This window comes from Calidris pugnax, unplaced genomic scaffold (assembly GCF_001431845.1).
Source record: "Calidris pugnax isolate Ruff unplaced genomic scaffold, ASM143184v1 scaffold69, whole genome shotgun sequence".
NCBI classification, from domain to species: domain Eukaryota; kingdom Metazoa; phylum Chordata; class Aves; order Charadriiformes; family Scolopacidae; genus Calidris; species Calidris pugnax.
This window is the reverse complement of record NW_015090859.1, coordinates 190,729-215,469: the sequence shown is the minus strand read 5'-3', so window position 1 is coordinate 215,469 and position 24,741 is coordinate 190,729. Positions and strand designations below refer to the sequence as shown.

General features: G+C 43.9%; 1 protein-coding gene across 1 annotated transcript in view; it reads right to left on the bottom strand.

Moving 5' to 3' along the window:
- The window catches only part of SH3RF3 (SH3 domain containing ring finger 3), a gene marked incomplete at its 5' end in the record, with an annotated part of 252,232 nt that overhangs the window by 81,604 nt on the left and 145,887 nt on the right, over positions 1-24,741 (bottom strand). Inside the window, 2 exons of the mRNA XM_014944078.1 lie at positions 1,383-1,478; positions 8,711-8,986. Of these exons, the coding sequence (XP_014799564.1) occupies positions 1,383-1,478; positions 8,711-8,986 (372 nt within the window). The remainder of the gene's footprint in view (positions 1-1,382; positions 1,479-8,710; positions 8,987-24,741) is intronic.

The window sequence follows — 24,741 nt, the reverse complement described above, 5'->3', positions numbered from 1 at the left end:
GGTGTGTAGGCAGTGCAAGCACTTACAGCCTCCAGGTGAAGCCTGCTGGGGAAAGGTGGTGGGGTGACACTGTAGCTGCTGCACAGAGGTCCCCAGTTCACTCTTTCTGCAGCAAAGTTCAGGACAGTAACACAGCATATCCCGGGGACAACAAAGAGAAGGGGGAAAGGATGAAATCTGGGAGAAACACAGCTTCCTCATTTAATCATAACAAACTGAAAATGTCTTACGCATTCAGAATAGAGGAAAACTAGTCATTAACTTATGCGAGGCAGCTGGTTTCCCAATAATGGCTCCTACACATTCTGGTTTTAATATTATTGTTCTTGTCAACTGTGGGAACGCAATGTATATTAATGATGGTTTATTCCAAATTGGTCATTGTCGGAGTTAATAATTAGGTAGTCAGGCACTAATTATCTCTATTTTGTCTCAAATCATTAACTAAGAAATCTGGAGAAGTAATTTTGGAGGCAGGCATCAGAGGCGCACACAGCCAGGCGGGCTCCTCTGTGGGCACAAGAGACACTTCACTCTGGAGAGAGGCACCAGCCTACGCCTGGGAGCAGAGACAGCACAATACTGCTCCGAGTATGGGGTACAGGGTGGCAGCACCTCGGAAAAATACATACACACGTGGTGCCCATCCATTCTTTGTAGCTCTGGTTCACCCATGAAGGAGGAAAGCTCCCCAGAGGCACCACGTGGCACCTGGACAACAGAGCATCTCCAGCGGGGCCACCACTGCTCACTGCATCCAGCTGGACGGGCACCAGCAGGAGGGCACAGCAATGGGAAGAGGTAGCACAGTGGGTCTGCTTGGAGGATACGAGGTCTCAGCATTTACTCTGAAATAAGCCTGTGGAAATGACGGTGGGAACGTGCTCAGGACAAGGACAGGTCTGGAACACAGGGAATGAGGGACCTTGGGCACATGGGTAGAGCTGCCCGAGCTCCTGCTGGCGCAGGGGACACCTGCAGCACTCCTCCAAAGGTCTGTGCTTTCAGGACATGGCTGAGCCTTCACCACTGCTCCCCACCTGCCGGCAGCACCCACCTCTCCTCAGGTGCATGCAAGATACCCCAACTGCAATCATCCTCCCCTATTTTCCCTAAGTATTACGGAGATTATACTAGAAATGCTACACAGGAAACCTTCAACAATAGTTCAGGGCATACCTTTTTGCTGGCCACCTTAAACTGAACTGAGTGTGTCCTCACAGCGCCTTAGGGGACAGCAAGCAAAAAATTCCCTTTTCAGTTTTTCCGGTGTAATCTATCCCTCTCATTTAAGAATTTTCAAGGTTATCTTGCCCTTGCGGGCACAAGAAAACCTGCGAGACATCACGAGAAGCACCCACCACTGCCTGTTATGAACTTACCTCAACATAGAGGATAGGGAAAATGCCAATCTTGTCACCCAGCATTCCTTCTGCCCAGTTGTCATCTACCCTCCTGATGACTGTCAAAATTTCATCCTAAAATCAGAGATTCACAAAATACATAATCAGATTTTTTTAGTAGAAGGATGCCAGTTCTTAGTTACCCACTCGACAGCTTAGGGACAGAGTACGTAGAGAAGGCCATAAGTCATGTAAAAATGTTCCCTGAATCCTGGGCCAGCAGCATCCCTGGTCCAGCGTCCTACCCCAGCCATCCCACCCAAAGTACATTGGAGATGGGTGCAGCTCAAGCTGGCTGCCATCAGCTCCAAGGGCCTGGGCACATTGGCTGGAAATAGGTGACTCCTGGCTTTATTGCAGGGACAGGGAAAATGTTTGACCCAGGAGGTCACCTCTAACCCAAAGGAGAAAACCCTCTAGCATGAAGCTGCCCCTGTGCATTGAGACCCCATTGTGGCACTTGGCTCCTCCAGAAGACAATTCAAAGGGAAGCACCAGTAGAGCACAAGCAGTCCTGGAAACACTTCCAGAAAGAAGCACAAGGTAGAGCACGAGGTACTCAGTAACCAGCCTACACTACTGATGCACAGAATGTCAGTTTTCCTTTTCAAAAAAGTATATTAGGAGATGGAAGTGCAAAGCAGGTAAAACGCTAAGGATAATGTAATAAAGTTGCATTCAACTGTCGGCTCATCTTCTGTTTAGACACAAATTTGTTTTTTAAAACAAATGGCATTTTAATGTTGTAGTTAATCTACAGAATCTTACAAAAATCTCAACTGAAGATGAACTTTTTTTGTGGTTATAAAACAGGAGATTGAGCAAAGTGCAAACAAGATTCGTATTGCTCAAGGTTTGTCTTGACAGAGTTAAAATTCAGAACATATGAGTCATTACAAAAGCTCAGGTGACCAGAGCTAAACCCAGCTGTTTTCCCAGTCTGAGCTGCTCAACTTGTCAAAGGACTTCTGCTACCAGTTCTGTCTGCTGAGGTTGTCATACTAAGCCCAGTCTTGAGCCAGCTCTGCTGGCTACAACGGCTGTGGAAGGCAGCCCTCTCTGCAGGGGACCACCTGGAAGCTCACATCTCCTACAGTCAGAGGAAAGGAGTGGGCTGAGAGAAACTGTGAAGTTTGCTGAGATGCCATTCATTCTCTCACGGCATCCGATCTTCCTCTGTTTCTGTGCAGAAATTTATTAAACAAAAAAAAAAAAGAAAACATCTTCCTCCAGAAAGCTGAGACAGTTCTCTGCCATTCTCACTTTATTTTCACCACTCACTTCAGGAAAATAAGAGCTACACATGGTCTGTCACTCTCAAGTAACAAGCTATCTACGTTAACTGGTCAGGAGAGGGGAGCTGGTTTTTTGCAGAGACTTCTCACACAGAAAAAAACTCGCAAATTCCTGAGCCAGGATGTTCAGACCATGGATTTACGTTGATAGAAAATGACCAGAACAGGGATGTGATGTACTTTGCAGTTTTTGAACATGTGCATTTTGAACATGTGCACTTCAAAATAGTTTAAATGTTTCCTTTGAATTATTCATCTGAATGATCCATTAGGGGAAAGCTCAGAGAAACAGCCACAGACTGAGTCCTTCAGCTATTTATTACAGCTGGAAGGATGCAAAAAGAATTTGTGCGTTTAATTTCCTGAAGAAACAGATAGCATTCCCTTCCAAAGCCCTGTCTGCACGGAACATTTTTGATCTGTGTAAAGAGCTGACAGTAATACATCTCTGCAAAGTTTCCACATGCTCTTACAAAAGACCGATTATCATAAATTTCGAATCTAGGTAAAGGGGGTAAATGAGGAAAATAAAAGACTGCACCACTTCAAGAACCTGATATGAGTGTTCCTACTTTCTATATTTGTTTAGCTATTTTCTTAAAAGACTTTTAAAAAACCCAAAATGTAACGGGTCTACACTTTCATTATGTTTATGTATACATACATAATTTTATGTATGTGCATATATATGCATATGCATGTAAAAATGTATGTGTATGTATATATTTGCATATATATAGGTATGATAAGAAATTAAGAAAAAAAAAAATTAACTATAAAATTCAAGAAGCATTAAACTAGATTTTGTTAGAGGTACCATGCAATCGCATCCCTTGATCAGGTTGGACAGGCGCCTGGCAGGAAAGATTTACTTCTCCCTTGGTCCTGCTTGAGGATGGGGCAGGGCACAAGTGAGCTTTGGGAATCCCTTCTAACTTTACTTTCTACAGACCTATGAAATCTGGAAGCCTTTCCATATACTGATCTTAGTTTGGCTCTGTCAGGGCTGGCCACAGTATGCGGTCATATATATGAGAAAATCAGATAGCTGCACATCCCAAGATATGCTGACATTCAAAATACATATCTTTGTGGGAGAGCAATGTGCAAATCCTTGAGAATGCTTTACATTACGGAATTCATTTTCAGAAGGGTGTTGAAAATCTCCAGGAATTACAGCAAATCCCGAAACATCTCTTGAAATTCCTTATTAATAGAAAGTTTCTTTGAATTCGCAGCCCGCGACATCATTCTATACACTGGGCTGGTGAAAGCTTCAACATGAACTATTTTAGTACCTTAAATTAGTTGGATAGCCATGCTACTTATAAATTCCTAGAAAGGTTCCCAAAAGGATCATGAATAGTAAAGAGCCACAGATCTCTTGGCATACCACTTCAACTTTCTGAACTTCACTGTTTCACATCTACTAAATTGATTTCCAGGCAGCATAAAGGAATCCAAGCCTCAAATCTCATTTCAAAAGCCAATGGTATCCACTGTAGTTCGACAAAGATACCTTGCGCTCTTTTTATGCCTGTTGCTAAAGTCTCTAATTATTTGCTCTCTCCTACTTGCTCGAGTCTCTCTCTCTATTCACCAGGACCGGGCAGCCTTGCGACAGACACGTGGGACCTGCAGTTCCAGTTTATAACCATTATCAGAAAGGAAGTCAAAGATAAATCACATAAAAAGCCATCTGATTGACGGAGAAATGAACCCTTTTGCTGAGCAAACAGCAAAGAATTGTGTCCAATAACAGCCGTGATTCACAGCCTGATTTTTACTCTAGTCATTAACGGCCATTAACGAAGCAATGCAAAGCAGATGCGCTCGCTATTCTGCAGAGATAACAACTCCATCTAGAGCACTGGGCAGATCTCAGCGATGGAAGGATGGCACCGTGCGGGGTTTGGTGCACCCGCTACCAACACTTGCCAGCTGGCACGAGAATCCCAATCACCGGGACGGTCCCTCTGTGAACAGCAAATGCTGCTGGAATTGAGGGTGAAGGGGCTGGGATACTGCTCCCCAGCCAGGAACCAGGACTGGATGTGATGGCTCCAAGATTGGTGCAACATATGTTAAACGCTCTTCTCGGCTGGGAACAAAGTGTTGGAAAACGAAGGAAATAGTTGAAGAGATTAAAAATGTGATGAGCAATAAAGCACGGGAAACAGTTGATGCTACCTTGACAGGTTTGAGACTCATCTACTTTCAAAAGGACTCAGCCTTCAAAGGGCCACGTGAACTCATGCATGCGAAGGATGGCCAAACACCAAAACAAAAGTGTGGGCCGAATTTGCACTTAGTCTGAAGCTGGAGTAACTACGCAAATAGACAGCAATGCAATTACTCCATAGCTGAAAACAGTGCCCTCTTGGGCAAGGCTTGTACCAGACAGTGCGTAGCCCAAGGGAGGATGGGTTATTTTTTACAACAGAGACAGCAAGAGCCCAGGCTCAACTGGAGTATCACATAAGGAGACATTAAAAAGTTGAGTTAAATGAGTATACCCCGAGGGCATGCAATGAGACTCTGTAGGCCACATGGCAATTTCAACCAGGATAGTGAACATCAGGATTAAAACTTTGGAAGCTACTGAAGTTAAACTGGTGCAAAGCTGAGACAATGCTGGAAGCCGTCATCACAGAGAGCAAAACAACTGCTAATGGACTGATTTGGCTGATCACTGGCAAACACCAAGGAAAAATATGTTAAGTGACAGATCTGGGATGCTTTATCTTCTTGTAGTCACTGCAGAGGAGGAAACAGTGGTGGGTCCTATGACTACATACGGTTACTTTGGGAGGAGGAGTTAGGGGAAGCAGTCCACTTGGTTTAAGAGAACAACAGGTTGGAGCTTTCTTTGTTGCACTGGATACAGAAGAACGAGGTTTCTTTGCCCTTCATAGTTTTATACTTACAGATACAAAATTACTATATTTGATTTATCTTTGGCCTTTTATCTGGAGAGTATTATTTCATCAGGAGATGAAAGTCGGTAAATGGCAGAACCCCTCTGCAGCACTGCTCGTGAAGATCAGCGCAAAGCAGACTTCATTTCCTTGCAATTCACCTCTGGAAAAACAGGACGTTTTAATTTTGAAAAAAAAAAAACAAAAAAACTTGTAAGAGGAAAACCCAAATATCCTTCCTTTGTTTTCTTTTACTGCACCAATAGATAATGCTGAATGCATCATAACACAGGGCCTGGGAAAAAGCAAAGCCCAGCAAAAGAGGAACAAAACATAGTGATACAATCGCTATGTTTGATTTCCCTTCTTGTAGTTCCACTTCAGAGCAAAACTCTTCTTAATTGTATGTTTGTAAGGAAAATCCCATTATAAGTGTCTGGTAGCACTAAATCACTAAATGCATTGCAGGACACTAATAGGTTATATCAGTTTGTATAAACTGTATGTCGGCACAATCCCTCGAGCTGAGGAAAGAACAAATAGTGTATATGAAGTTGAGATCAGGTCCAGCATCTTCAGATGCAAACTGAGACATTCAAATGATGAATATTGCTCTGAGTGACAAATCACATCTACAGCAACGCAGGGCTCATGACTCTGTGCAGAGGAACTGACTGAATCAGCAGATGATCTAAAATCTGGGCTAAACAGGAACCTTCATCAGTGCAGGTGACAGCTAAAATTAGCATTGAGAAAACTGATGAAAACATAACGGTAAAGTCCTGAGATGAAAAATAGATTATTCACTGTCAGGGAGAACAATAGGCAAGACATAAAAACAGTTACAAGGTGACAGTGCATGTAGTGGAAGGAGCTAAGGAAGAAAATAGCAGTAGAAGAGAAACCAAACCCCCTTGGGGAAAACACAGTCATCAGGGATAAAAGGATGCAGACAGCAACACGAGGGGTACAAAACAGGAAAATTGAGGTATTGAGAGTAGAGCTGTACAGCAGAAAGAAATGCTACATGTGAGAATGACATTGGACAGCCGAGAAAATGAGAACTATCAGTATACAAAGACAGTTATTGTAAGGGAGGTATACTAATATATAGCACCAAATATATCAAATACAAAAGTGTCTGAGCAAGGACCTGTTCTAACAAAGAAGGCTACGACTGCCTACCATACCTATTAAGTTTCTTAGATTGAGCAAGCAATGGATACCTTAAGTGGCCAAGGAAAACTGCTTCTCAGAAAAGTCACCATTGTAGCTCTAGGCAAGCAGTGAGGAAAACAATGTGCCAGCAAATATATATTTACTGATAGGATCTCAAAGTCTGGCTAACTTTCTATTTGTGCATGGCTGCTGCTTCTTACTAAGCAGCCCGTTTTCTTGCAGAGATTCACAGCTCCAGGGAGGCTGGGTAGTCGCAGGGTTTGTAGTGTTTCCAAGCAAACGCTTTGCTTGCTATAGAGCAAAAGTGCTTACAAATCTTTTGTTAAATCAATATGAGAAAGTATACATTCTAGGAAATTGCATTCTGCTGAGAAAAGTTGCACAAGTGAAAAAGACGTTACATTCGGCAAGAAAATTATATGCTGCAAATAATTCATTCAGCTATAATAAATAGCCTCAAAAGAGGAGGTCAGTAAAATCCTAGTGAAGGATATTTTTATCATCTATTTCATATTCATTTCCAGCATAACTGTTATTACTTTATGTAATACTATAACAACCACAGACAGCTGAAATAAAACAGAAAATGACATTGAACAGGTTCTCTGTGGCATTCAGTGCCATAAATTCACATTAGGGGATATGCTTTATTTTACGGTGGGTTTCTTGATATCCATGAAGCCCATCTAAGGTCAACACAAATTGCTAGGGAGGGGAAGGGGAGACAGAAAGCAGGTGGGGAGGTGGGGGAGAAAGGAAAAACGTGACATTTTAAATCCAAAGGAAATTGCAGTATCTCCGTTTTCTCTCATTCCAAATGGAATTTATTAAACATTTTTGGTTTTAAGAACACAAAGACTTTTTTTTTTAAATGTCTGCTTTTTAATGTCTTTGTGTTCTTAAAATAGGAAATACTGTGATATATGACAATAGTGTATTTCAACTACTATTTGGTATATGGTATGATGCAATATACATTTTGAAGCTGAATGGCATTTTAAAACATTGGAACATCTCATTCAAATAGAAATGCTAGACACATTTCCATTAGATTTTTTCTGAAATTAGGTCATTCTTGCTGAACGTTTCAATGCAGATGAGATGTGTGCTTTTCAGACAGAGGAATGTTCTCAGAAAGTGTGTAGCCAGTTCTACCTGTTGAGCTTCACTGGCTTTATACCAACCTTGCTCTACATGGCACGAGCTATCTCTCTACCTTCTCTAGACACTGGAACAGGTTGCCCAGAGAAGTTGTGGATTCCCCATCCCTGGAGGTGTCCAAAGCCAACCTGGATGGGGCTTTGAGCAACCTGCTCTAGTGGGAGGTGTCCCTGCCCATGGCAGGGGGGTTGGAACTAGATGATCTTTAAGGTCCCTTCCAACCCAAACCTTTCTATGATTCTATGATTCCTTTAGATCAAATGGGAGCAATTTCCCAATGATGCCAACATGGCACTTGTCCCCAGGGGAGGCTTTACACCCATCCATTCCTGCAGCATGGCTGGTGCATGGGACAATGCAGGTCAATTAGGCAGACTCTGCCTCTGCAGGGAGGAGGATTTACAAGTTGGAAGAAACCAGTGTCCTTCAGCACGTTACATGCGGGGACGTCACACTTAATAAAGGAAATTCAGCCCCTTCAGCCTGTCCCCACTAGGCTGCCTGAGTTAAAGGGCTTTAATTTTCTCATACATGAAACCAATTGAAAGAAACAAATGGAGTGGAGGGTGTTCCTGAGCAGAGCTGACCGGGAAGCCCGTGCAGATGTCCCATGTGTAGATGGTCCCAGCACAATTGTACTCCAGGCTCAGAGGTCAGCACCCCACCTGCTCCATCAGTCCCTACAGAAGCAGCTTTCTAAATATTTTTAATTTTTTTCTTTTTTTTTTTACAAAACCCAAACCTATTTCCCTACCTTGGTGAAGGTCAGGCAATCCTTGTCTTGATCTTTATCCTTTATTTCAAAGTCATAAAGTGCTTTGCCCTGAGGTGGAGCTTGCGGGAGGGGCTTGATACACTGGATGTAGCTGGCGGGGAAGAAGCCGTGGTTCCCATTGAGCTCCCCGTGGTACCAGTTCTCGTCCACCTTCCGCCGCAGTATGATGATGTCCCCCTTGTTAAACTTGAGGTCACCAGGCTCTTTTCCTTCATACGTGTAGAGGGCTTTGCCGTAGGGAAGCTGAGAAACACACTGGGGAAACAAAACAGGCAACACCTTTAAAGAAACTCAAGCCAGCACCAATTTCCTTCTTAAAGTCACTTTCAGCTAGAAGCAAACTGATCATCCATGACCAAATTACCCCAATGACTGCAGCTGACTGCTGCATAACACTGGACCCTGCATCTTACAGGAAAACTAGGATGCGTGTGAGGGTAAGGCCATTATGTCAGAGGAGGCAACTTCAGTTCTCTTGAAGCTCAGCTGAAACCCGTGGTACCTCTTACACCATCAAGCAGCATCTGTTCATTTGCAAAATAACCTATGTAAGCAGGACCATGTGTTTAAACGAGTAAAACTTGACATGTGTAAAGGTAAAATATTGGATATTTTGACCTTTAGGGTTGCTTTGGTTTCTGAGGCTCAGAAGATAAACAAAACAAAACAAGCTTGAAGATTCACATGGTTCTGAAAGTTGGCAAGTTGAAAATTTTTCATTGCGTTTGTTTGAGCAACTCCAAACATTTTTGAGTTTGAAGCTTTTAGTTTAGCTTTTGATTCTGTAACCAAATACTCTCACTCTTTAAAATCCCCAAGTCTCATGCTGCTCACTGAAGGCTACTGTAAACAGTTATAATGTTCTTTGTTGCTTATGAATTAATGTCCCTGTGGAAAAGCAGAATAGGCAGAATGCCTCAAATCTTGCTTTTAGAACTAAAAAGAGTTCTGAGGCTTTCACTCTCATTAGAAGAAAGAAACCAACTTTAAAAAAAAATCACAGCGCAAGAGTAAAAAAAAAAAAACCCCTTAAAAGTTAATCATTTGGCGTGATAGAAAAGAGAAACCTATTTGATGGAAATGACTTGATTGTAAAGAATTCTTCACAGAGTTCACTTTGCGCTGGTGCAAGATTCTCTCACCCAGGCTGCGATTGCATGAATGGATTTTTGGGTGGAAATACCAGTTTACACAGCCCTTGCCCTTGCCCTCCCTGGATACTTCTTGCTGAGTCCCACAGAGCAGGGGGTAACTGTGTGGGACACTGCTGTTGCTTTGCTCCTGTAATCGCTCTTTAACCCATTCTGAGGGAGAAAAAGTGCTTTGCTGTATTATCCTCAGCCAATTTAAATTTTATTTAGCTTGAGCTACAAGTCACTTGCAGGCCTTGGTGCAAATATGTAGCAGCGCATACCACAGGGGATGTTAACGGGGTGCTGTAAAGTCAACCTTTCATAACAGTCTTTCTTTTCAGAGATGTTTTTTAAAAAATGACATGGTTTTCTGTTGCATATATATGCCTACAAATAGTCTGTTCCCCGCTCTGTACTCTGGCTGTCAATGGGGTGTCCTACAGGGACAATGAAAAAGTAAAAGCATGTTTAATAAAATAGCCTGGTATTCCCCAGGGTGTTCCTTAAGTCTGTACTTCTGGATGATATTCCTGTGCATAAGAATAGCACTCGGATGCTTTCTGCAGGGAGAAGGTGGAGTGGCCCAGCAGAAACACTCCATTTCCCAACCCCAGCTAGAAAATGAGATGCTGGGATGACTTTTTACAGTATTTCTTAAAGCAACAAGCAGAGGCATTTGTCGATCCCGATGGGTACATTAAATGGACCTGCTCTGGTAGGGCAGGTTTTATGCTCTTACACCTGCATCTTTTGGCAGGAGGAGGAGGAGGAGGAGGAGAAGCACCAGTCCACTCCCTGCGCTGCCTGCCAGCGCAGCCTCCTCCGGCTGCTTCTGGGCACCAGATGGTCGCTGCTGCAGGCAGACACCACACTGTTCAGAAAGTAAGTTTCTGGAGTGCACCTTCACACACAGGCGCTAACTTACTCATTTTATGAGGAAGGGCTTTAGTAGCTGTGCGTGTCTTGGAAAGCATGTGCAACAGGTCCTCTTGCCTGCACCACACGGCGAAGGAGGCAATCGACCAGGCACAGCTCTACAGAGCACTATCCGTGTTGTCTGGACGGGGATTTAATTTCATTCAGATGTGTCCCCAGCTCTCAGTTTTCTCATTACCGATTTATGGTTCCTCTTTTTTTCCTCTGTACTCTTTTGGATTTCGCTGTATCTGAATAAAGGCACCTAGTTAAAACCCAGTATTTTGGAAGCACCTTCAAACGTAACAAAAAAAGCATAAAACCAGAAAAGAAAATCAACAGCCAGCTAACAAAGCACGCATCAAACAGTTTCTGCCAAATCAGTGGCAGCATCCTACTGATATTTTTCTCTCTGCCAGGATTGTTATTTCCCTTGACACCAAAGCTTCCCCCTCCTCCACAGCATTTTAAAGATTAAGCCTATGATACCATTAAACTCCTTAGGTAAGGCATAGATCGCATTACTTACGTGAAACTAGACAAAAAAAAAAAAAAAAAAAAAATTAGGCTATAAGACTATGGAGGCTTGTAGTAATTTAGAAATAAAAGATTCATTACTTTAACTCATGCTGGGAGAAGACAATTTATCAAACACCGAGTAAGACTTCTGCCAGGTGCGCACTGGACCACTGCTGATCCAGGCACATGCCTGGCAAGAACACTCTGTATCACTTAGCCTAGATGGGGCCTTCCTATTCCCAAGATCTTTGTAGCAATTCAAGGTCAGATCACTTTCTTTACTTTTTAACCCCTTTCTCTTCCCAAGCCTCATTTTATTGAATTAAAAGTGAACAGCCCCAAGAACTACAGGAAAAGAAACTGGATTTTATTCAGTCTCACACATCATCAATGAAATTCTTACAAAACGCATGCTGGGCTTTTATTACTGATTAATTGAGGTGGCTACAAGATGATGCAGGTGCCTGTTTTTACCTTAACCTGATGAAAATGCAGACTTTCAAGCAAAACAAACTGCCAGACAAAAATTTTAATCTGAAATCTGGCATTGTTTTATTTGGAGACCCTAATGTGGCACCCCAGAGAATTTGCAGTTTAGGTGCTTGTATTCTTATTCTCTTTCATGGGCTTACTTATGGGCCATGTCATCTGGGGACTCTCCTCCACAGAAAAGCTTTGTGCAAAACATACTTTAACTACAACTGACAGTGGGAAGGTGCTTCCAAAATAAAATGTTTCAGTTATCAGCTACAGCTTTTCCAATTCTGAGCCACAGCTTTTCAACTAAAAAATCTGTAGAAGCATTTTTTTGAAATGAACATGTTGTTCAGTGGAAAAGACACACTCCTACTGAAAATTTGCTGTAATTGAGACATTTCCCAGCCTTTCCATAAGGTCAGAAGTAGCCATTTTGATTTAAGCACCCCAGGTAAAGCTTGCATTTACTGTGGCCCAGGCAGAGGTAAAGAAATAAGAGAGTCCTCTAACCCTTTTCAAATAAAGCTGCTTTTCCTGTTCTAAAGCTCTAAGCCTCTGCTCCAATCGACCAAAGAGAGAAATTCAATATCACAATTATAAAAAAAACCCCAAACCTGAAAATAAACTCTTGTAGCTTTTTTGCTGATATTTTCTGGCCAAAAGGTCCAGCTTTCAGTGGACTTTCAGCAGCCAGATTATATTAACGAATGCTTGTCCCTAAGAAGCAGATTTTTGGAAGTTTCCCATTATTGTTCCTACTTTTGATTAACCTGTAAGTGGGAAGCAAATCAGATTCAGAAAGCTCCTCTTAACTAGACCTGAAAGGAGGGAGCATTAAGCATATTTCAGAAACAGAAGAAAGCTGATCACTGCTGCTGTTTGCTAGTCACTCCCCATCAACACTTAGGTGATTCTTAGAGATCTTCCTGAGATCCTATGATTATTTCCCTTTTTGCCAAATCCTGGTGCAGTGCAATTCTAGCCTAATGGTCCCCCTTTTCTTCACCTGACTCCCAAAATTCAAAGGCAAGGGGATCAGCCGGGACTGACCTCGAACTCACGGGCAAACCCCCCTAAGCCCTGCTGGGGAGCATGCCCTTTCCATTTTATGTTCAGACTCTCTGCCGCATGTCCTGTCCTATTTTCCCTCAGCTTTTTCTTCCATGCAATGGCATTTCAGCCAGACATCATCAACTTCAGCATGCCCAGGTGGTTCTTCTTACAAAATCTTCTAATCTAAAACAAGCTGCAAAGTGTCATCTAAGGAATCAGATTAAAGAAAAGCATAGACAGGCAATGATTTTGGTAGATGCTAGTGATAAGCACACTGAGATGTTCCTCCGACAACTACAGGAGCGCTTACACCTTCCTCTTGCTCCCTGCTTCAGCAGAGCAAACCCTCCTTACCCATCCTCTGCCTCTCCTGCGCCTGGGCACCACTGCAGCAAGAGCCGGTGGACACCACTGAGCCACCACGCTACCCTCTCCCCATCCACTTCATCCCCTGCTCCTCAGCCAAAGCCTCTTCTCAGCTGCTCTCCCATCTCAGGATCTTCTGTAACACTATGTCTTGGGAGGGAAACTCCCTTTCCCAGCCTGGTCCCCGCAGCATCATGCGGCTCCTCTCCCCATGGCACTCAGCTCCACAACATCCAGTCTAGTTGGGGATGTCCCTGCTGACTGCGGGGAGGTCGGACTAGATGACCTTTGGAGGTCCCTTCCGGCCTGGGCAATTCTATGATTCTATGATCCATCCCAGCATCCAAGGACTCACATGGGAGCTGCCTACCTCCCCTGGCAGGAGCTCACCGGAGACCATCACCCCACGATCTCCCTCCCAGGCAGCTCTTGATCAGAGCTCCTGTTCTGAGGGACGCCTGCCATCACCCCCCTCCCCAGCTGCCATGAAATCTGGTCAGGCATAATGCAGGAGACCACAGAATTAAATGGCCTCTGCATCTGACTGTATCAAGAAATCGATTTGGCCTGCTGATTTATTGTTAGGTTAACTGGAATTCGGCTATGATGTGTATTAAATTTCAAAACTCTGTGTGGGTGTGTATTGAAATAAAGAATGTAAGAAAGAAAGGAAGGAAGGAAGGAAGGGATGAAGTCACAGTCAATGGCAATGGCCAGCTTCTTTTTCCTGTCAGTAAATGTGCATTGGCATGGTTCTGAATACTGCCAAAGGTTTCTTTTCTATTCCAGCAATCAATACTGACGTAAAAGCCTGAAGCGTTAATATGCTGAAAACCCCCCTTACAGAAGACTTAATGATATGTTGGCAACTCAATCATTCTGCATTTGTGTTTCAGCAGTGTCAAACGGCAGCAGTTAAGCAGAAACCTGCTGGCAAATTGACAAACAACAGCCATGAAGCAATTAAGTGGCAACACTGGAGAATTTTTCATTACATATCCTGAAGAACAAAAGGAGGGGAAAAAAACCCAAACATGCTTGTTTCCAGTAAGCTCTCTCAATAGCAAGCTTTGTAGAGCATGAGTTGTACAGGTAGGCCTTGAGTTTTCGAATGTTATGGAAAAGAGAAATTTTCCCAATATGTTCAAAAGCAATGCAAGCTCCAACATGGGTCAAAGCCTGCCAGCTTCCACATGCAGTGCTTGATGAAGGATGTCACTATTTAGAAAAAGGCCCGACACTTGCCCAAAGTACAGTGTGGGTACCTACAAAACATGCTCTGCCTACTTCACACTGTTTGGGAAATTAAAATAAAAGCTTCCCTGTGCAACCAGCTTTTCTTGAGACAGCAAACAGAGCCTGGATGTCTATGATGAGCGTGCCTTCAGTTTCTGTGTCTGTGCACAACCAGGGAGACTGGCCAAAATCATCAGAGAGGCTGGCCAGATTTGCTGGCTCACAAACACAGAGGAGGGAAGTCCAAGACCATTCCTTGACATGAGTACACTGCATTATATAAGAACTCAAAAATAAAATACACAGGGGCAAGGCCTCCAGATACCAAACCCAGACAAAAAAAGCTATGACCCAACCCTTTGCTCAAACCAAGTTTGTGTTCAGATTCCTGAAACCCAAGAAACCTCTTGAGGCTCCAGCTACAGCTCCACTCTACAACAGCAAAGCAGAAGATGACTGGTTTTCTGCTGTGTGAAAGCCACGTTTATGCTGAAGGGTAACTTCCCTCAACCAGGCTCTTGCCTTGTGTAGTTCAAGCTGTACAAAGAAGGGAAACCTCAGCCTCTTTGCTGCAAGGGCTTCCCCTGCAGGCAGGGATCCCCCGAGAGAGGCAGATGTGACACTGCCCACCCCATGGGGCAGCACCCTCACCTGATCCCTGCTTCAGGGGGATGAAGGGGCGAAAGAATCAGGGAAATGCAAAAGGTGGAGAAGTGTTTAACTCCTCTTCCTTCTGCTGCATGGGTCTTGTTCATAGTCAGAGCCGGAGGTGAAGCAGGAATGGATGAAGCCAAACTGCTGCTCGAACAGCCTGATAACAGCACTACTGGGGACAGTAATTAATTTTTTTCTAAACTGTATTTAAGTCATTTTAGCAAAACACACTAGCATGTTGCTTGTTGCAGTTCTTCAGATTTCTCCAACATCTCCATAACCCCCATCCTCCAAAAACACATGTGAAGAGTCTGTTCCTCTGTATGCATGAATATACGTTTATCTCCATGAAGTACCACCAAGTGTAAACAACCAAAGTCAATCAAAAGTCAGTAAAGAAGAAAAAGAAAAGACACAGAAAAGAAAAAGTAATGAAAAGAGCTCCTCGCATCTCGGTGACAAACTATAATTAAACAGAAACCGCTGCTATAAGTCATAAATAATAATTAAAACACATATTGTTAATTTTTTGCCTCATTACTCCGAAGTATCACACAAATTTCCCAGTCTGCCGCAAGCAAAGACTCAGTGGCAGTGCATGGGACTGCATTTAGGCCTTCCAACATGAAGGAAGCTCCCCGCGAGCAGGCTGGGCAGCACTTCAGCATATGTTTTCCTGCAATCCGTAACAGCTTCGCAGAATTCGCATCAGCTGTGCTGGAGAGGACAGGGGTTGTGTGGTAGAGCATCCATCAGCAGGACCGCTGAGGAGGAGACAGGGTGTTCCCCGTTACTGGCACCCAGGTCTTGGCATTGAAAGTAGCTATTCCAATCAGCTGAGAGTGACTTAAATCATGAGTGTGAAACATCTGCTCGGATCCCTTTGGGATGGAAAAGTGGGAGACAGTCTGGCGTTCAGAGTAGTAAGCCCAACAAGCAACTCAGTCTTGGTGGCAATGACAGCCACATCTGCCCAGGCTTGGTAAAGGCTGAACACTGCCCTTTGCTCCTCGTCACCCAACCCACCTACAGGAGCTCACAATTTAAGATCTTTCAAGAGCATCACATTTCACTTAAATCAGTAGTGGTACTTAAAATACGTCTCTTCTGAGTCAGCCCTAGGAAGCAAGACTGAGCACTTGTACATGCAATGGGCTGCCAAAACACAGGGCTGGGGCAGATTTGAGCCAGTGCAGGTGTAACAAATATATGCCACCGAAAGATCTGTGACCTGGGGAGTTTTTAGTGGCTTCTGTCCTCAAGAGGAACTTTCCAGGGTGACAGATCATAAATCATCATTATAGCTCACAGCAAAAACTCTTAAAGAGTGGTTTGTCTTCTGTGTAAGATGGTTTGTCTTCTGTACTGCCATGCAGAAGAACTACCGCCCCCGGCTCACCTGGCTTGACAGATCACGACCGCGACACTGCAGCATTTGCTTTCAGGGAAAGCTAATAATAGTAAAATTAATCAAAGAGAATCTATTTTTGCACAAAGTAGCAAAGACAAAAAACAGCAATGCGCTGTCAGCTCTGTATGAACCATCAGTTTGAGCCTGAAAAATCACAGTTTGCAGGTACAACCTCTTTAAAATCAACTCTGAGAATAAAAGTACTTAAGGCGACAATAGAAATGGCACCATGAAGAATGAAAACCGAACATAATCTTTTATATACCCTGGAAAGTATCATGCTTATTTATAGTGCTATATAAGCAGTAATTAATTACAATAAAATAAAACTTCTTAACTAAAGCTCTACTCTTTTATTTAACTAAGGGCTTGGACATAATGGTTAGATCCTGATCCTGGCTGATGGTGCCATGGAGGGCTGTAGTCCTTGTGACACCTGAGGACACGTGCAGGCAATATGCACTTGAGCTATGCAGAGCTCCTACCTGGAGCTGCTTCTCTGCAACAACTTTTGTTTCCAGAAGTGACTTTTGCAACTAGCATGAAGATACCAGGGGAAATGCTCAGCAGAAGGAGACAAAAGGAATGCAAGCAGGTACAGCATCTTTCTTGCGTGTCGGCGTTGTTCCCCCAAGAACAGGGAACAACAATGTTCACTACCTCAGAACAGCAAAGGATGTTTTTAATCTTCTTCAGCGATGTGCAAAAGGAATACAAACCGCTCTTTAAAGAGAAAAGCATCTCCCAAGGTTATTTTGTAGTTTATAAGGAGAACAGGCCCGACTTGCATTGTACCTTATGAGGTCCACCTTTGTGCACACTAAGACAAAAAAAAATGTTTCAAACTTCCCCTTGGCAAACGCCGTTGAAGCCTGCAGCACAACTGAGAAAGAAATGGCAGGCTTTCTGCTGCACAGCTTGTCACACAGGTATCTTTGGGAACCTCTGCTTTACCAGAATAAGACCTCAATTCTACAGAGCAGGACCATTTCTCTTAGAAGTTTAAGAACTTGAAAGCAAGACTGTCCCATGCTGAGCTCACCCGATCTCATAATCACAGCCAAAATAGCTTCACAGCTCACGCTGCTTCAGCTCGTCACTCAGTATCTATCAATATTTACACATTCAAAGATCTCTTTTTCCTAGTAACACATTGTTTAAAGCAAAATATCCTCAAACTGCATGCACTCCTATTAAACAGCACGTGATTTTCAGGGCCAGGTTGGATTTCTAGCAGTGAATTTGTGGCGATCGCTGCCCAGAGAATCAGTGGCTAACACCAGCCAGCTGTTTAACCGTGTCAGCACAAAGTCCCTCATGTTCTGCAAAACCCGAAGCCTTCCAGACTCTCTGCTATTTAATAAGTGGTACTGTCAACACATTGCTGGCATTGGAGGCCAAATCCTGGTTTCAGTTAAACTTCTTTAATCCAGTTAATCTTGATGAAGCGGCACGGACGTATAGAAAATTCCAACAATATAGAGATTTATCTTACAAATAATCTCGGCTGAAACAAAGCTGAATGGCTGGCAGCCTCCACCAAAGAAAATATTTAGTGATCTCTCGTACCCTAGCCATAGCCTTTACAAAGCCTAGGTATGCTCTGAGAATCTGTCCTTTCATGCAGAAAACAGGAACTGTACCCTAAGGGCTAAATTTTAGCCTAATAATCCTATACAGGGGTCCTGGTGAACAGACCAGTGGCTGCACACAGACATTTCAGAACAGAAGCTGGTCTACAAAAAGTCCCAACCAATAGCTGAGAGGACTTTTAACCTGAGTATGCAATGGGGCTTCACGAGAAACTACGAGACCAAAATACACCTCGACTGACTGCTTTGCAAAGGCAAGGGCCACCAAGTGCGTCCTGAGTGAGGACTTCAAGAGCTGGTGGTGGGTTAACAAAGAACAAAACAAATAATAGAAAAAAAAAGCCCTCATCTTTTGCTGCAACTTAAATGGGCAATCTCACTGCAATGTGCTACCTGAGAGGTTCAAGGAGGAAAGATGGCAAAGCTGGCTGCGTTTAGCCTGCCAGAGCCGTGAATAGAGACACTCTATAAAACAAATAGGAGCTCCCTGGAGGCTACAGAGAAACACAAAACAAAACCTTATATTCAAGGCACTACGGCATTATTATATTTAAGGTTGCCTTCTGTTGTCCATACAAAGTGTTATCTTAAATCCTCTAAATAAACATGAAAACTTTCACTGATTACTCCCCAGACGACACTGCTTCGGTCAGGACCACGACCCGGTTTTCCGAGCTGCCTGCTGGAACCCAGCCCTCGTGGGTTTTTTGGTAAAAGAAATGAGTTAAAAGTCAGCTCACTGTGCAATTCTGAGAGCCTTATGTTCTTTCAGGCTCCTTCACCTCCACAACGGCAGCATTTACAGCCCTGGAATTTTACACAATTCTTTAAGCAGTAGGTCACGGCAAAAAAAAAAAAAAGAGAACATTTTGGGGAAAATACAAAAGGTATTGCATAAAGGCCTATAGCGTGAATATGTGCTGTAACTGCTTCATTTGATCTTTCCTGGTGGAAGCTGACAAAGCATGGGACAACTTACATTTTCCAGTGGTGCCTTTGTAATTCTGCTGCCCAGAGCAGATACCTTTGGTTTGCTTTCCAGCCTTTCCACATCTTTCTTCTTGGCTCCTTGCCTTGTGACTCAAGCGTTTCCTTAGCAGAAACCCTCTCCCACCTCCGCCCCAGAAAGGACTTTATGGTCCAGTTCTGCTACAACTCATCAGAGCTGAGTTTCCTCCTGGCAGACACCAGGCAGGTCACAGCCTGGAGGTCCCACTCCCAGACCCTGCTTTGCCAGGACTATTCCATTGCAATTTTTTCTCTCTCAGGTGGACCACAGGGAGGAAGGAGGGATAAGGAAGGGTCTGGAGATGAAGCTGCCCCAAACCCAGACCGGGCAGCTGTATTTACCATCTGGCGAAGCTCCCAGAGCTCAACAGAGGGAGCCCCACTCCGGCGAATCTTGCTGGGATTGCTACCGGTGGAGAAGAGACTTCTGTGTTGTTGTGCTGTTTTGTTTTGTTTTGTTTTTTTAACATAAATAAATGCACACCAGGAAAATCTTTCTCTTCTCTTCCTCCCTCCCCCCATGCAAACGTTAATTTAAAGGCTGCGCAGAAGCTTCTCCCATCATTTCAATCACTGAGAATCAAGAAAATCAGCGGCTGAAACAACACAAGCCACTTTGGCAGCCCCAGCTCACAGGCTCCAGCACCCAAACAAAACAACCCAGAAAAAAACTTAAAAATGGAGGAATTTTTTCATTTATCTTTCTGAGGTGACATAGGGTTGTTCAAGGACCATGTTGTGATCATTCCTCCATACGGAAACCTGCACTTGCTGAGGAGTTGAGGAATCTCTGGGAGTATTTCAAGGTTTGAAGGGTGAAACAGGGATGGTTTTACAGGGAAGCAAGCAGGGCTGCTTCCAGAGTTTCCAGAGAGTATGGGAGAGGCACTAGAAGACAAATGACCATGAAGACCATCTGATACAGAAAGGGGATTTAAAAGTGCCCACACTAAAAGCCTGCCTGCTTAGCAGTGATGGTGGCAGGGAGGCTTGTAAACTGAGATGGGTGAATGATGAGAAAGCAGCCTTAATTCTTATTTCTGATGAAGGGGAGGAATCCAAAATTCCTATTTAAACCCCAACGCTTCTGCAAAAGGTAGCGCTCGAATTGCTTACATTGCTTTTACTGAATGCTTTATGATAACTAAGTGCTGTGCCTAGGAAGCACCTCTCTCTGTTATATCTTCCTCACTGCACGTGACCACAAAGCAGAGCCCTGCACTTCAAAACTGACAATATATCCTCTGCTTTCCCCTTGCCCCAAGTTTTCACAAGGCAGCTTTAAAAAACATACTCCGTGAGAACTTTCCGTGGTGGTATTAACAGTTTCATAAATACTATATTACCTGAACTGTGCCTTCCCAGAACTGACAGGGCGTTTGATAAATGCTCCGTGGGCTGCATACACAGGGGAGCTAAAGAACATGTTTCCTCGGTAGCTCAGTTGTAAACTTCAATAGGTGGATAAATTCCCGTGTCACCAGAGAATATTTACAACTGAACCTTATTTATCAGCGGCGTGCCCTTACCAACAGCCCACACAAATCCTGTTACACAAAAACTGGCTCTTTTCTCATAGTTACAGGAAAATCGCAGAGGTTTCTTTTTTTTGCACCGGGACAGGCTTTTATAACCAGTGAGATGAAACTGCGCTAGGAGATGCTAACGTTGAAATATTCTTGGCTCAACGTGTCAGCGTGCGAGGAGTTAGCTCATCCACATCTGCGCCGGGTGAGCAGCCTCCTCGTCCCCTCGCTGTCGGGAGCCTTCTCAACTCAAGAGCACACTGGGGCTCTCCACGCTCGTGGCGTCTGAAGAAATGAACGTGCCAATCTACTTGCCAGGAATTTAGAGAGATTATTTCCCCTGTTTGCTGCAATTAGTAATATTAAAATATCTGGTATCCATTAAAAATGAAAAATCCATGGTTGGGTTTTTTTTTTTTTTTTTTAAAATCATAGAGTTTCAGCTCTTTTTATCAAAAATGCCACTGTGGTTGTTATTTTCCCCAAAAGAAGACCTTATGTTTTGGGATGCCTGCCTTCTCCCTGGCAGGACTGGCCTCTCTCTGCCTCCGTTTCCCCCCCCAACTCAGGTCCCTCGCCCCGAAACGACTCCCGAGCTACAATCACTGAGGAGTGCTCTCTTCACAAAGAGGATCAGGGATCACTTTCAAGCCCCAGTCCTGCTGACAGGAAAGACTGGCACCTTCCCGCTCGTTAGCCAGCTGATTGCCAGAGCCCGAGCTACAATCACTGAGGAGTGCTCTCTTCACAAAGAGGATCAGGGATCACTTTCAAGCCCCAGTCCCACTGACAGGACAGGCTGGCACCTTCCCTGATTGCCAGAAGGGCTTTAATCAGCTCTGGCTTGGAGGAGTGCCGGGCGGGTGGAGAAGAAGGCTGCCCCACGCCTCCCGTGGCCTCGGCGTACTGAAGAGGTCAAGGAGCATCTCACACTCTGACACCATGAGTCTCCGTCTCCCCCGTGGTGGGATAGGTCCCCCCCCCCTGCCACCACGCCGGGGGTGCTCCCATTAGGAGCAGTTCAGCTTCTTCCCCAGCTGCGGGAAATCTCCGCACGGTTTGATGTTAGGAAGCAACAGTAGCTGGAGCCGACAAGGAAAAACATCAAGGAAGATACAAGGCTTCATAATGCAAATCACGCTTTTATGTCATTCTCCCAAATCCCCTTTGGGGAGAGGAAAGTTGATTATCTACAGAATATGGGTCAAAGTTGTGCCTTAAGGATCTTTCGGTGCTTTGGCTGCTTGCTGACATACTACGGCGCTCCTTGGTGCCTTTTCAGGTTAATGCTTTCAAAATCCTGTCTCTGTGCATCATCATCATCACCATCATCATCATAACAAGACTAAAAAAATTCATTTCCTGCACCCACTCCCAGGAGTTTCTCTCATGCTGAATTTAATTGATGCTTCCTCCTGCACTCTGAGGAATGATTAAAATGAACGCTACACATGTTTGGAAGCACCTCGGATTTCGAACTCTGCATGGTTTCTAATTAAAGGGACACACACAGGATGCTCGTGCTACATTTCACTCCTCTCTATGGCTATTATTATTACCTACATTTCAGCAGTAGTCAAAAGAATCTCCTCTATCTCACATAATAGGATCCTGATTTAGACTGGATAATCACCAGTCGTTGATCTAGGTGAAAAATGTCTTTAGGAAAGGATATAAAAAGGCTTGAGATGTGACTAGCCCTCTGGCATAGACATTGATATTAACAACTTAAGTGTCTGAATGTCTGGCTAACCTGGAATATGCAGTACCCAATGTTAAGCACTGGTGCTAATGAAGTACAAGAAAAAACCCCAAACAACTAGGAAAAGCCTAGCATGATCTGCAAGGATGTATGTGAGTGATGAAGCAGCAGCCTTTCTTATCTGTGTATCAAGGTCTCTGCCGCTACAGCCAGCTCACTTATTTTGAAGATTGACTCTTCTCCAAGGTGAAGAGCATCAAAGGACTTGTTACGCTCTCAATCATATCCTGACATATTATTGACATATCTGACATGTTTCTCTGTCATCCGTGGATGTGTTTCCACAGAGCATGGGTCAAAGCCACAGCTGTGCTCAGCTCCAGAGTTTTGGGGAGCCACAGCCCTGCAAGTGCCATGCTGTAGGATAAAGTCTTAGTGCTTATCGACCTGTTGGCATGGGTCGGACAGGGCATGTGTGAGCAGCTTGGCATGCTCAACGCCACTTCCATCCCCTTCCCTACCTGCCATCTCCCTCCCAGTTTGGTCTCTGTGTGCCTTGGTGGTAAGTACTCGATTCCTGGGCAAAACTGCCTGACGTCAGGTACAATTTTTTGAGATGTTGCTCAGCTTTACCTTCTGAAATCTCAGGACCCAAATGGCGGGGGGAAACAACCGGCACTGAAATCTTGCCCCTGTTAGTTACAAATCTGCATCATCAGCACCTGCATCTGATCAACAAAGCTGCACAACGAAACTACTACCATTGTTTTTCTTTAAGAAAATATGGGGCTGTAAACCTCAAAGGGGAAAATATTTCACATGTATTTGCTATTAATATAAAGCCAGCTCATAAACCCTATCTTGCAAAGCTGTACAGTAATTTTGAAAACTGCAGCTACACCTCACTAGATGCAATGACCTTAACATTTTCCAAGGCCTGCTTCTGACTTTGCTTACATGAATGTAAATAAATCAAGAGCTCCCCCACTGACCATAATGACAGTATTCCTGATTGTCACTGTTGTGGCAGCACAGCCAAGTTCTGTGGCAAGTGGCACCAGGGGAAATGCTATGATAGCAATCCTATACTGCATTGCGTGCATCTTTTACCACCTAGTAATATTTAAAATATGGGATGCATTTGCTTTTTGAATGTCTTGTAAAATGCAACAGGCTATAAATAATTCAAACCAATAATAACGGGATGCCTGGGCATTTTCAGGTTTAAGAAGGCAACTGTCTAACTTGGTAGAATAAACTCTTTTTACTGAAATAGTTTTCACTGCTGATAAAGAAATAGCTTGCAATTAGATACACTGCATATTAGCAACAGAAAAAGACTTAACAACAAAGCAAAATAGTGCTGGTGTATACATTTTTATTACTTATTCATCTTCTGTATGGTTTTGAATCCCTTCAAAATAGAATTGAACTCCTTTTCTTCTACCCTGAGCTAATGCTATAATCACTGGGATATTGTATAAAATAGGAGCACTGGCTCTCCTCTAGCCATGTTATAAAACTGAAGAGCATTTTGCTTTTCAAAGACAGATTTTAGACACTTAACTTCAGGAAAGGATTAGGGCATATCTCTCAAATGGAAGAAGAGACTTCGACCCTTGAGAGGAGCAGAAGTAAGACACGCTGCCATCCTCCACACTTCCCTAGCAGCTAATTCAGCATGCTGGCTTCACCTCTCCCTTCCTTCAGGAGGCTAACACGAGATCCCAGACTGCCTTGACTCTTCCCACTGGATGATAAGCTTAGGTGACCATTTCAGGACAGTGGATTCTGGTATGGGAATGAGATACCTGCAAAACGGGGATAAAATAAGGAGCTAAGTATTGCTTGGAAAAAATATAAATGGAACCTGAAAAAGACTACATCCTGTATTTCTATGACATTAAAACCAATTAAGCTTTGTTTCCCTGCTCATTGTGCCTAATTATTCCATCATACCACCCCCAAAAAGCTATTCATAGTTACACATCACATGACTTCTTCAGCGCATCTCTGCAGACTCGAGGTTTGCAAGTGAAATAGCAGGATGTGCTATGTGGTCAAGTGGTCTCTCTGAAACAACCCCCTTTGTGGAGCTGCTGGTGAACGCTGCAAGCCCCTTGACCCTCTCAGCAATGGGACCTAGAAGAAAGGGCTCAAGAAAGAATGGGCCAAGGGTGCGGTTCTATGATATGAGTGAGCCCATCTTCAGACAATCTCTGCTGGTTAATGTCTCTGCGGGTTTAGGTCCCCAAGCTGACGACTCAGGCTGTGAGACAAGCACGATGTGCTGCACAAAGAAGGCAGTGGGACCACACACCTGATGGAAGGGCTCAGATGGGAACCAGAACCTCCTTTTTGAGCAGCAGTCCCCAGACGAGCTCTACAGCCTCAGCCCTATCCTAAAACCACAGCTCT